Below are 15,036 nucleotides of genomic sequence, written 5' to 3'. Positions count from 1 at the left end.
TTTGGAAGAAAGACAACTCTCATTTATGATCAATTAAAGACAGGAAATAACTTAACATAGACAAATTTAACAACAAGCTGAATTACAATATAATAATGTTTGTAAGAAAGGAAAAAAAACCATAAAAAACACAGAGCATCAATATAAAAAATAATCTTACCCTCACAAAATAGGGGTACAGATACTAATTTATACTGAAAATCAGGATTGTAAAATTAAAAGAGTATTTTGTGCAAATCATTCAGAGAAAACTGATAAACTCAATGACCTCAAATCTATTCATAAATTGTTACACCTCAATTTGATTAAGGAAAATTATTTTAAAAACAAATATAACATTGCAACCACATTGATGTCACGACTTTTAAAATGACCATATGTTTAGTTTTTAACTTCTTTCCCATAAAAGTACTTTAAAGATTAAAATACTATACTCGACCCTCATAAAAATAAGATAAATTGTTAATCATGTGACCCCCCTATCTGCTTTATCTAAAAAAAGTTATAAAACTCAAGACTTAGTGTACATATAGTGAAGATTGGGCTGTTTAAGCATAGTTATGTTCATGTAATGACTTGTACATTTTGAGACCCATTTTTGAAATTTGATCTGTGCAAGGGGGACTTTTGAAGATAAAAAAATATTTCATTTCATCATAACCCCTCACCTCACCTACCCATAGAGGAAAATCAAACATATCTTTATTTCAATTGCTAATAAAGATATATCCATATATAATTTCCTTTTGATAAAATAAAATACATCTAAATTCCTTTTTCTATCAATTTTGTTGTTTTAACTCTTTTTAAAAATATCAAACTCAACAAAAGTATCACATTGTTTTACACAGGGATGATTTTGACTTCAAATACTATATTTCCTGAAATTTGTTTCAAAATATCTTGAACCGCTCTTCAAATTATCAATTTTCAAAATCTGTACTAAACGACGTTAGATAAAAAAAAACTCATTAACAAAAACCTTAAAATCACTTAAAGAACTGACCAAAATCTTCCCTGTATATAAAATTATAAATAGCAGCCCTTAAATCCTACTTAAAAAGTTTATATCTTCTTTACAAAGAATATTATCCCTAATACTGATATCAGCTTTGTTAAATTTCTGCAATCTCCCTATCTTTTCCCCCATCAATTAATTTTGCAAACCCCTTCACTGAGCCCCACTAATGACACAACTTATTTACTTAGAAATCTATGTATTTATGAGAGTTTTGTTGATAATACAGCTGCCCTTACATTTTTGCTCTTGACCAGTTATGTAATAATATTTGGGTCAAAAGGCAAGCCATAGATAAGAGTTGGTCATTAAGTTTTATTATTAACATACAAAAAGGCTTGAGTGCATTAAGTGGTTAGAAAATCTCTCTCTGGGGAATTAAACAGGAAATTGTTAAAAACAAAGAAAACAATTAATTAGGGCAGCTTATTTTCTTTGTTTTAAATAGTAATCTTCCAGTTGAGTAGATTTAATACATCATTTAATGAGATAAATGAAAGTTAGAAATTTTCTAAATTTAAGCCTCTATTTAATATTCTTTTTTCAGCTTCATTTTTTGTACCGGTTGTAAAATTCCCTCCTCATTAAATTATACTGTAATTATTTATTCCTTTAACATAACAAATGCAATCCCTCCTTTAATCAAACTAAGCGTATGTTAATATAATTGAATGAACTGCTTCCATTGTTAAAACATAATGCTTTATTATTATTTTAAAAACTTAAAATATGTAATAGTCTATTTTATCTTTTAAAATGTAAAAGCTAAAACTAGTGAAACTTGATCTTTCCAGCCAGCATATATATATATATGTCTTTCATGTATTAATTTTGTTTCTCTGGGTTGCTGTCTCTTTGGATTGAGAACAACAACATCATTTGTACGAGGGAGTTATTGGAAGACTTAATTACTTATTATAAGCAAACTTTTTTCAATGTTTTCCTATATATGTTGAGATGGAAAACTATTTTCTTTTCTTCTTTTTTATTGTTAGTTTTTGTGTGGGCATTGTTAGATTAGGGTATGAATAGTCATTTACTGCAAGTGTCAATTAATTTTTGCGTAAAAAAAGCCCCCTTTTCCAAATCAATCTGGGTAAAATGTCATTTTGAGAAATATTCAAAATGCATATTAATATCTGAATTTATAACAGTACTTGTTACCTTAAAGATATAAAAGTCATCAAAACAAATTAGAAGTAATTGTTTAACTCTTTAAGTAAGTTATAGTATGTACCTAAGTTGTAAAATGTTTAAGTGCACTTTGAAAATGCTTTAAATTTTTGTATCTACAATTTCAACTGTATATAATATATAAGTATAATTGATAAAAGTCCAAAATTAGGACAACATAAATGTTTTGTATAAAAAGTAAGTACATATGTACTAAGTAGCAACAGATTTTCTATTATTTGTTCAATACGATCAATAAATTTGCATTCATAATTTTTTACATATTTTATGCATAATTCATTAAAAAAATACAGCTGCAATGAAATTATCGTTTTCGAGTCATCTTTCCTGGATTGTATATAATGACTATTTTATAACCACAACCAGGGCTTTAAAATTACAATCTAAAATCCCAAATACATATAATACAAACATTCAAGATTTTTAAAAGACGAAATAAACCCCCAACATGTTCTAGATGTTAAGCAATAAAACAGCCCTCATAAAAACTAAGCAAACAAATGGCCATAATTTTTAAAACCTAGAGGTCAAGCTGACCACTATAAAATCAATAATCCTTTTAACAGGCATTCCTAACAGGTAAAAATCTCTCTACCTACTATCTCTGTTAATTACAATGTATTACATAATTAATAAATGGTCTTACCCAAATGTATTTTCTTCTGGTAGTGTGATCATTGCAGCATTCATTTCTCACAAATAAAAAAAAAAACCTCAGCTTCTTTTTTCCCTTAAAACTGTCCTGACCGGCCCATAAGTAAATATTAACTAAGTAAAACAGTTACGACCTTTCATTATTATCTTATCAACACACTGACCAATGGTCAATCTCTATATATATTTGTGAAAAAAGACTCATGTTAAGTTAGTGGGCTCTTATCAGTAAAACTTCACTTAGAATTGCATTTAGAATTTAATGATTATTAGGGGATATTAAGGGGAAAGGGGTCTTCATAAAATACATTATGAGGGGGATATTAAAGGAGGGGGACAATAAAATTCAATTTAATTAATTTATCATTTGTACTTTTCTGTACAAAAAAAAAGTGCATAAACTTCTTACTTTCTTCAAATTAATACTGATGAAGAGATTTGTTTTGCATTTAGTTGAAAATTGAATGTAACAAAATTGAGAAAAAAACTATGAAAAAACCTTTATAATTGTATTTTCAAAATAAAATTGTTTTGATATTCCCTACACAGAGCCTCCTCCCCTTCCTTACATAAGTACTGGTCAAGAAAAACAGAATATGTTGACCAGAGGTTTTTTCTTTGAGGAAGAAAACATAATTAAACATATGGTCAATGTTTACTCATACATAAGATCAATCTGCCTTTCCCAGGTTCACAAGATGTTAATCATTCTGGATGCTGAGGTTGAAGGTTGCGTAATCTCCACTGATCAATAGAGTTTAAGCTAAGAGGGGTGTGTCATAAAAATTTGTGTACACATTTTTTTAAAAAGTTATATTTACATAATGTTGTTATTTTTATATTTAAGGCAGATTCCTCCTTTCATATCACTCAAAATCCAGGTTTATTTTTTAATCAATTTTATAATATGTATAATAAAATTAGCTACTGAAAGTTGTTTTTTTTCTGCTTAAGATCATATCTTAAGCCAATGTTTCTTCAATTTTTTTAAAAGTTTTTGTTTAAAACTTACATATCAAAATTAGTTTTCTTTTTATATTAGTTTTTCTTTTTTTATAATAACTTTTAACTTTCTTTCATTTTTCAAATTTATGATATTTTGCACTTTATTTCATCTTCAAATCCCATTCGGAAATATTATTCAATGATATTGGAATCTTGTATTCATGTTAAAAACTCAGGTATTTTTCTCACTTAAATTCATTATCTATTCATATGTAATTTTACCTTTAAATATTAGCCCACCTTTTGACTTTTTTCTCATTATCATTAAACTTTTGACCCTTTTTATTTCATCACATAAAATATTGCACAACTCAAAATCTCAAATGCAAACATTGATATGAAAAACATATTTAAATAAGTAAATATGCCATCAGATTTTTTGTATTACTTCTATTCAATGCTGCTAATTAAAAGGGTCCCAAACAACATTTTTCTTAGCAACTATTTTATTTAATCAATGTTGAGCAAACAAAAATTGAATAATATGTAAAACTGTAACCATGATTAAAGGCCGAGATCAATAGAACCTGGTTTGTTGTGTCCATCCCATTGGTCAGCTGTCTTTGTTTATGATAAAAACGTTTATGATAAAAACACTGTTAAAAGGTTTAAAAGAGCAGACATCAATATTTTTGTATTTGATGTGGTTTAAATGTCCAGGAAAATGTCTTTTGGACAAATTTATTAAAGCCATTCAGACAATGGTGATTTTCAAAAAAAGATAATTCACAAGCTCAATTTGAATACTAAATAATAATTTAATAATGCTTTTATTTGTCATTTAAACAAATTCCATATTTCAAATTTAAAAAAACAATTTAAATCAATTGAAAAATAAGAAATTAAGAAAGTATGACCCAAAAAGATACAGCATATACATTCTCATTTGACAGCAACCCAACGACACAACAACTCAAAAGATATTAAAATTATTATATTTCAGTCATTATTCAATTTTTTCAAGCTTGATTCTTATTGGCTGAATAAAGTTCTATCACAAGTTTTCATTCGTTAACAAATGCATTCATGAGTTTCATAACAAATCAAATCACGAGTTTCATAACAAATAAATTCACTAGTTTTCATTAAAAAATTTGTTCATTCTTTTTCATTAACAAATCCATTTCACAAGTTTTCTTTTCATTCACACTGTTTCTTCATTCATTCACAACTTTCATTAACACAACAACTTATGAAGGACAATATCACATATAAGGTGTGATATGAAATGATTAAACAAAATAACTATTGAAGAAAATTTGACTGAGAATGACACCTCAAAAGGACATATCTTATAACTCGCAACAACTCTTCAAGAAAAAATTGACTGCAGAAAAAATATCTAGATTAACTATACTTCCATTAAAAACCAAAGGATGTATAAATACTAATATTTCAGTCATTATTTCAATTGCCTTAGCACTGTACATCTTGCATATCTTTTTTAACCCAATGAAAGAATTGAGAAAAGTTTTTCAATTACTTCCCTTTGAAATATGAATTCAAGGGGAGATAATTATGAATGCAGACAAGAAATAAACATAACAAAGAGCTGAGTAAAAGCAATAGATATACAAAGAATTTTTAACTGGAGCCTTTGAAACAACGAGTGACATCAGGTCATCTGGATGGGTACCAATATTCTGCTCCATTAAATATGGAACTCAACATTTATGGCTGTTTTTATCTTAATACGTACAGCTTAAGAAAAAATTATATAGTTTGACTTTTACAGTCTGAAATATTCAAGAATCTATTTAACAAAACAACTTACGATTAAGCTTGATTGTAAGTCATGAACAACTCAGAATATGCTACTTTTGTAGATAAATCTTAGTCAATTGTAGTCGTAAGTTTTTTGTGAAACCGACTACAATTTGTTCCCCCATAATTTCTTACAAAAAGACTAAGAAGTTTGAAATCACTCTTCGTTGCAACGCAAGCGCTGCTCAAATTCAAGATAACAAATTACAACTTACATTTTAGCAATCTTCCTATAAATGAAATATGATGGCATCAGAATGTTCAAGCAATTGTTTAAGTCGATGACACTTAGCTGTTTGTTTGTCTCTAAACAACTTCGCACCTTGTTACTATACCGTACTACAGACTTAGGTTTTACTACACTTTCATTCATATAAGGTCAGAGTCAAATTTGATTGGATAACAAGATTCTTTATCCAACACTGATTGGCTGGATAAAATTTCATTCATAAAAGTAACAAAAAATAGCTGACGGCAAAGGTGCTAATTTTTTCAGAAGGTCGGTTTTACTATGTGTCTTATAGTAGAGAAAAAGAACAAACATGTTTTTGACAAAAATGTGTGAACGGAAACAGCTCTCACTCCTACGGCTTTTTGAAATGTCAAAGTAAGTCGTATGACAGTCAGCAAGATTCTCATTGGCTTAAAAAATTTCATTCACGATTTTCATTAACAAAAACTAAAAAAGTCATTCACAAGATTCATTAACACGATATTTTACCAAGGATTTATTACAATCAAAAGTGAGAAATTTTTTGATTCATTAACCGAAATATCACTTAAACCTGACTAGGTCCAAAAGTACTCACAAGAAGAAAATTAACAATGTTTGGACAATTTGTGATCTTAAGGACATTTTTCAGGGATAGACATTTTTGAGAGTGTTATTTACTTACAGACTTTCCCATTTTAATTCTAATTTTGAAAAAAAAAATGTGCCTTAAATTAGACCAAATTGTGCTGTTCACTTGCTTTTTAAAACATCAAATTAAATTTATATCTAAAAAGAAAAATATTCTGAAAAATCTTGGTTTTTGGACAATGACCATAGATTAGATTTAATAAGACATTTTTAAAATCTATAAAAAAAAAAAATTTGTATAGGATACCCCTTTCATGACTTTAAAAGTTCCCTCTATAATTTTATAAGAATTCATAAATAACATCTGCAAAATGTCAACAAATATTAATATCTAAAAATATATATCTATTTGACATTTAGACTTTGAAGTAAACAAGTTTTACAAAAAAGTCTGGAGGATGTGTAAATGAGGCAAAGAAAAATAACAACTTTTAAAATTTCTTGACGTCTTTTTCATTCTTTGAATTAACAAGATATTTAGGAATGAGAAAAATAATAACCACCACTTTAACTATCTTGACGTCAATTTTTTTGCTTAGGAAGAAAAACAACCACCACTATATCTATTTTAATGTCTTTTTTTTTTGTTTTGAACTAACAAGATCTTTTTCGAAAGGGAAGAAAAATGACCTCCACTAAAACCCTAAAGACATTCTTTTTTATGTAGCTTTGAAATAACAAGATTTTTTTTCAATTATAATTTCATGGCTGTCTAGGAGGGAAAAGCGCTGCAATAAAACTACCAAATAGGAATATAGAATCAAATCTTACATTTCATTACTTTTATGCCTTATTTGGTGTTCACCAGTTTTCGTAGTTTCAGAATACGGTTAATGGACTAGTCTACCAATACTCAAACACTACCATACAGGGGTTGTTGTTTGTTGCTGTATATTATATCAAATATTATGTTTCAGATTTATCATTTCAATGCTTATTATAGCTTGCTAAGCAGTTTGGGTTTTGCTCATTATTGAAGGTCATACATTGACCTTTACTTAGAATTCAACTTCATTTGTTGGATTCCAATATTCAGTACAGGTGAACTTAGAATTTGAATGTTCAACCAAGTACAAGTTTTCTAGAGGATTTTTTGCAGACACTAGTAAAATTACTATCCACAAAAAATAAATAAATCAACAGTAGTTGTTTTTTTCTGTAGCAATCATATCACATATTATTCTTATATAAAGAAGTTCCAATCTCCAGATAGCTCATTGTGTTTTTGTTGTTGGATTGCTGTCTCATGAACAAATACCCATTTAATAACCCAGTTTATTGTCATAGAAGAAATCAGCCCCTCCTTTTCCCTACCTCCAAAAAAAAAAGAAGTAAATAAAAAACATACATTTGTTGTTGGATTGCTGTCTCATTAACAAATACCAAAGAACCCAGTCTATTGTCATAGAAGAAATCAGCCCCATCCCTTTCCATTACCTCCAAAAAAAATTAAAAAAACAAACATTAGTTGTTCGATTGCTGTCTCATTAACAAATACCAAAGAACCCAGTTTTTTACCATAAAAGAAATAAGCCCCCTTCCTTCCCCTACCCCCCCAAAACCCAAAGAGAAGTGAATATAAAACATACATTTACCTGATCAAATGCATTCCACTTTATGGACTGAGTGAGATATAAATTTTGATTAACTTCATCAAGAGAGGAAAAAACAATATTTTAGTACATTATGACCACAGCTTGACCACTTAAGCCAATCAATATATTGTGTAAAAAAACATCGCAAATAGCTTGAGTTCAGTCTTTTGTTTGTAACAAGATTGGTATTGTAAAAAACATTGATTTCAACCTCTTGGGAAAGACCATGTTTATATCGCTGATTTTTTAACAGTACATACAATGTGTATATTAAGGTAATTACTTTGAAAAAATCGTTCCAAAACCTGGTTGATTATTCCGTTGCAGGGGCTGATCCAGTCATTTTTTCAAGGGGGATTCCCAACCCAGAAGAAAGGGGGACAATGTTTATATCGCTGATTTTTTAACATTACAATACATACAAGTGTATATCAAGGTAATTACTTTGAAAAATTGTTCATTGATTGTCAAAAAAAGGGTGTGGGGGGGGGGGGGGGGGTGAGTTCATCCCCTGGATCTGCCACAACATTGGAGATACGTCTAACTGGATTTTCAAGACATAGTAATGAATGTTTCGTGCAGCATAAGCAACAAAAATAAAAAATTAATTTTACAAAATTATGTTATCATTTTGTACAAAAAATTGAATGATAATTGAATAACTAATAATTTTCCTCAACTTCCCCCTCCTCTGTCTTTTGAAATGAATATCAATTACTCTTTTGAAAGGACAAAGTTAATCGATTGAAGCACTGGTCATCTTGTCTCTAAAAATACAAATTATGATGCAGCACTGGTCAATTTTGACTGACCACTGTCCTTGCAATTGCAACAATTGAATGGACATAAAAAAGCCGTCAGAAATTTGACGGTATGGTTTCCCTGTGGATGCAGAAATGCATTACTCTAATGACCATCTAGATTGAAAAATGTAATTAAAAATACAAGATATGACATAGCAATGGTCATTTATTGACCACTGGCCTTGCTATAACCCCAAAAGGTCAGCAAAAATTATGATTAACTATTTTCTAGAAGACAGATAATCAATCACGGATCCAGACTTTAAAGTAGATCTTGGAAAAATATGGAATATCATTTTACTTCCGACAAATAACAAACAGTCCTTAGTGTCTTGGTCATTTACTGAAGGAGGGACAAAGGGAGGATGTTTTTTTTTTTTTTATATCATATCATTTTTTGATTCCTTTTGTATAAAAGTCCTGCCTTTTGGTATAGTTCAATAATTTCTTGTAACAAAACCTATCTTGGAAAATAATGACTTATGACCAACAATCAGTCATTCCTTGAAGGAGGGACGAAGAGACAGAAGGATGTTTTTGGCATATATATATCAATTTTTACTTCTTTAAATAATATACTAAAGTCCTAATGCTTTGGTGGTTCAATACACGTAACAAAAACCTATCTTAGAAAATAATGACTTTTGACCAACAATCATTTCTCAATGTTTTCTGACAAATCAAGGGAGACAATCATTTAATTAACTCCATTATGCCAATATAATTTTTCTTCTTTGCCTAACGTCACCTTTTAAAACCTTTTTCTGAATGTCAGATACTAATTTGTCGGCTGACAAGATCTGACAGTATAAAATACAGCAAATCACAAAACTCACGGGAAATCAACCAGAAATACCAATGAAGGACAATATTAGATTAATTCGTAGATTTTTACCAAATCTGACGGATAGTTTAGCCCGTCTAAAAAAGATGGCAAGAGGTCACTTTACTAGTTATGATTTTTGTCAGTAACTTAAAGACTGGCCTGAGTATATCAAGTATCAATTCGAGTCATATCGGAGCTTTAAGAAATATGCTTCAATTTTCTATCAGTAATGAAAGTAATATGAGAAAAAAAAACCTTCCATATTTTTTTTTGAACAAATTGTAATTTCTAAATGTTTTAAATTCTTATTTCTTAAAATTCATAAATATTGAAAAAAAATTGTTTTGTTTAAGTGAAATTTCCTGTGGCCAGTGAGTCACTGTTTTCATTTGAATACCTTTTAACAAAATTCAATATGAATAATAGAATGAGAAGTATTTTTAAATCACACAGCAACCCAAAAAGAAAAGACGTCATTTAAGTGCCAACTATCATTTACAAATGTTTCCATTTCATTTCATTTTTTCTATCAAAAACAAATTAACATATTTCAAGTTGATGCTTTCTTGAAATGGCAGTGATGAGGTTACAATTAACCAACAAATCGGCTGAGCACATGTTTTAGGAAATTATCGGCCACAAAACATCTGTGATAGTTTGTTAACAAATCTAAACACAATAGAAAACATTGTTTAATTAAAGGTTTTAAAACAGGCGACATGGGTCTAAATGCCTTTTCGAGTATGTTTTTGACAAGTTTATAAATTTCTATTGAAAGAAGTTGTTAAAAAACATGTGATTATTTTATGACCCTTACAAGTGAATCAATAAAAGGTCATGGATAATATTAATATTTAATGACTCGTTTTAAGGAGAACATGAAATTTGAAGAAGTCCACTTAAAATGTCAGCTTATTTATGCATGCTCGTTTTTTAATGCTAGTTTTTGATGCAGCCTTTAATAGCAGTTCTGATAGTTACTTTTATTCATTCAGTATATTTGTTTTTGTTGCTTTCAAATTTTGATTTTTAATTTGATCAAATTTTAAATATTTTTCATTAACAAAAAATTGAGATATAAAAAAATTGATTTCAAATATTAAATTATGATCAAGATGTTTTCATAAAGCCATATTTTGTATACTTTAAAATGCCTCACAAATCAAAGGGTAATTTATCTCAAAAAGTAAAACTCTGCGGAAAACTCAAAATGGAAAGTCCCTTTTCAAATGGTAAAATCAGATTCTAAGTTACTGTTCTTGCTTTTCTTCTCTTCTTTTACTTTCAACCCTGGTGCATGTATACCATTTCAACTTCTTATAGACCCCCCTCCTACTATTTTATCAATTTCCTTTACATGATTAAACAATTTCCCCCTTTCCATAATCCTTTAGTCTGATTAAAGACAATTACTTTAACTTATACACTTAGGTAACAGAAAATACTACTACAAATTATGTTTTTTCATGTTATAAAAGAGTAGAACCAATTACCAATAATCAATGATAATCATAGAAAAGTAATTAACTTTCACAGATAAAAAGATTAAGTTTGAAAGTAAAGGACTCCATTGTCATGGTAACAGGTTGATAATATTAAGATGACCATTGTCCATTGTCCATCTGCAGTCAAAATTAAGATCATTAACTGATTTTTTGTGAATCAATATCAGAAATATTATTCTAGTTATTAAGCACTGACCATTCTAGATACAACATAAATTCCAAATTGATATAATCTGTCATTTTCATAAAAATAAAGACAAAAAGACCAAAGTTTCTATATGCAAAAATATTTCTTTTAAAGGAAATATTTATCACTGGACGTAAAGCCGACATCAAGTCGTCCATCTCTCTTTATAAAAGTTGTTCAGATAATGGTGCTTATACACAATTAAACAACTTTGAGCCTCCAGTTTTTAATCACAAAAAGGTCAATGTGCTATTTAGCTTATTTTTTTGTTGGGTTTCTGTCTAATTGACTTATACCCCACATCTATTTTTATCCACTTTGAAAGGTAGCAAATCAAATATATTTTTAGCTTAATTTGATTTTTTTTAAGTAGTTATATTCGTTAGATGCATACTGTTGATTTAAATCTTTTCATTGGTATAAATTTTCATGGTTGAAAATTATTTTCTTTTTTTTAGGGAATACTAAATACTGCATGGTTTCGACATTTGGTCCTATAACACTGTGCTTAAACGGCTGTGGGTAACTTAAGTTACCCACAGCCCAAGATGGCGGACTCTAAACTCGTTGATATTTAATTCATACAAAATGTATCTTTTGCGACGTTTTTCATGCAGAACGTAAATATTTATAGGATTATTGAATAAAGAAATGACTAAAAATTACCATACATTTGTTAATATAGAGTTCACTAAAGCGCAAGGTCAACTTTAAAAAATGCATAAGATGTCCGTAACTTTTTTATCGAAACTAAGCAGACTGTCCGTAACTTTATTTTTAGATGTGGGTAACTTTTGATTTAAAATTTTTAAAATTATAATTTCAACAATTAGAAGACCATTAACATCATATTTGTAACCTTCGCGGCCGTTTATACTACTCATTCACCACCAAATGTGATTTTATTAACGCAATCATACTTACACCACAGAAGTTTTATGTGGGGTTTGTGGTACTCCATCCTGGTTATGGTTTGAACTTTTATTTACTGACGTGCGTCTTATCGACGTTTTTCGCTTGTCAGACCAAGGCTTTTCCATACTCGTTAATGTTTTGAGTTTAATTATATGTTTGCGGTTTACCTTCACCTCTGTTTCTTTCTATGTGTATTTTGATGAATACTCTTTGACGCAACTCGGTATTTATACATCCCACCAGTTAGTTATAGTGTTATGATTTTTTGAATATGTTTCCTAGTATGTTTTTTCTCTCCCTTTGTATGTTATCAGGGGTTGTTAGACTATTACATTACCCTGTTGTCCTACGTAGTTATTTATATTTTTATATACTATGTCGAATTGTTACACTATGTTGACTGCTCTTTTCCTTTTATTGTCACTGACTTTTACCTATTGTGTCTTTTAGTTTTATTCAGTTTAATGAGATTTAATGCAACTTGCATACAAATGAAATATGCAGCTAGCTGTAAAACTAGGTTTTTTCATTTATACAAAATGTCCTTTTTTAAGTTTTCCCATTTACTGTAAATCTTGGCCAGGGTGCCGCAATATCACCGTGCGCAACGTCCCAGTGTGTCCAGATTGACATCCCTTTTATTTTACTGTCAATGTTGATGGGATTTGTTTTTGTAGGGATGAGAGAAAAGTGTTTTTGGCTTTTTCAAAAAGACGGAAACAGTTTGTGCACTTAAGTCTCGTATAGTCTATCCACTGCATGCCTGGGCAATTTGGGTTCCCCTCCAAAATCCCGGATTCACGCTACCCGGCTTGTCGTTGCTGGCAGAAAATCAGTAAGTGTATACATGCTACATGTATGTGTAAAAAATACTTGTGTAGTCTACTTGTTCAAAAATAAAAACGAACAATGATGTTTCAACAGTTTATCTGCTATGATCGGAAACAACCCTCCGAACTAGGCGATTCGGGTACCCCGACGTTATACAAAATGAGACCCGAGTTTTGCGGATTTATCGTGATTTTTTCATATTTTTCCCAATTTTGTCTTCCATCGTTACAATGAATTACATCATACTAGACATCTACTTCGTTTTGTGAATATGTGTTCGATACAATCTCTATCATCAGTTTAAACATTTCATCCGCGTATGTCGATTCTTTGAAAGTTACGGACATCTCTATTGGTATGATGAAAAAAGTTACGGACAAGTTGTTTTGAAGTTACGGACAGCCTAAGTGTTTTTTAAAATCGTGCTGTGATCGTTTATTTTGTAGAATTTAATGACCTTTCCAGTTTAGGGGTTTCCCTAAACGATTAATACAACTTTTAAATTCAGTTGTTTAATTGATGCATTCGTGGTATTGTTATTCTATAGAAGAAAAGTATCTAACCGACGCAAGGCGGCTCCATCTTGGGCTGTGGGTAACTTAAGTTACCCACAGCCGTTTAAGCACAGTGTATAAGCCATCTTGAAATTTGTATTTTGTAAATTTGAAACACTGTTACTTTGAAAAAGAAAGCAATAGTATAAAAAGACTTTTAAATTAAGCAAGTTTCACAAATTCCTGCATTCGTTGCATCTAAAAAGTAAAATCACAAAAATACTGAACTCTGAGGAAATTTCAAAACAGAAAGTCCTAAAAATACAAAATTCACAGGTTTTATTCATAAAAATTGAAGTTTAATTGATTTGTCCTTTGGTTAGAAAAAATTAAGAATACAGGAAGCTCAGCTAGGAAAAACAAATTAACATATTAAAAAACTTTAGTAGATGGCATTTAAACTAAAAGGTCAAATGCAGGGATAGGTCATTTTTTTCCTGGTATGGACATGCTATCAGGAAGTCAAAGTTATGAAAAACAAAATTAAATCGTTAAAAAAATTGAATGAATAGCATTAACCAAAAGGGCAAATGCAAGGAATGGTTATTTTTATTCTTGTATGGAAAAGGTGTAAAAAAACAAAGATGCCTAAGCCAAATGGAATTGAGGCAGGCCAAACAACTAAAGGTTCTTGCCATTTTTGAAATTATGTAATAAATTATGAAACTTGTTGTTGACATTTCTTGTTGTCATAAACAAGCATGTAGGCAGTAATTTCCAAGTTGGGGTTCAATACTATCATATTCAACTTTAACAGTTACAATTCAAATAGAATGTCAAGTTTATCAGTGCTTATAAGTAATCAAGAGGGGTTCATACAAACCCAACTAACCCCCCCCCTGGCTAGGTGTGATAAATGTGAATGATAGATGTACAAATAGTTTTCTTTGCATGTTTTATCCAACAGCTTTCAGAATGTCAACAAACAGAAAAGGTTCAACTTTATCTTGAACATTGTTGAAGGTTTTAATTATAAAAAAAAGAAGATGTGGTATGATTGCCAGTGAGACAACTCTCCACAAGAGACCAAATGAAGCAGAAATTAACAGCTATGTCACCCTCAAAAACCCTAGTCAGAATGCTGACAGCAATGAAATAATTCAACCTTCAAAAATTTGGAGATTTAAAAATCCCTTTTAGGATTTAAAAAAAAAGGAGATAATTTTATACCACATTGGGAACATTGTTGGAGGGAAGTTTTCAGAATGTCAAATAAAAAGGTTTCACCTTCAAACAGTAGGAGTTTACCCTCTTAGGATTTTTTTTTCAAATGAGAGATGCTGACAGAAGAAAACAAGTCAAACGTTACATAAATAAAGGGAA

General features: G+C 29.8%; 1 protein-coding gene across 5 annotated transcripts in view; it reads right to left on the bottom strand.

The window, feature by feature from the left end:
• LOC143055412 (uncharacterized) overlaps positions 1-15,036 on the bottom strand; it is a 55,783-nt gene that overhangs the window by 17,691 nt on the left and 23,056 nt on the right. Inside the window, exon 1 of one of the 5 annotated variants that reach the window (XM_076228546.1) lies at positions 5,851-5,903. The exons of 3 other annotated variants lie outside the window; for them this stretch is intronic. In XM_076228546.1, the coding sequence (XP_076084661.1) occupies positions 5,851-5,888 (38 nt within the window). In that variant the 5' untranslated portion in view covers positions 5,889-5,903. Of the gene's footprint in view, positions 1-2,858; positions 3,008-5,850; positions 5,904-15,036 lie in introns of those variants that run through there. One more of the 5 variants, XM_076228549.1, reaches the window with a different exon arrangement.

The sequence above is a fragment of the Mytilus galloprovincialis genome, chromosome 12 (assembly GCF_965363235.1).
Source record: "Mytilus galloprovincialis chromosome 12, xbMytGall1.hap1.1, whole genome shotgun sequence".
NCBI classification, from domain to species: domain Eukaryota; kingdom Metazoa; phylum Mollusca; class Bivalvia; order Mytilida; family Mytilidae; genus Mytilus; species Mytilus galloprovincialis.
This window is presented reverse-complemented; position numbering and strand designations above follow the sequence as displayed.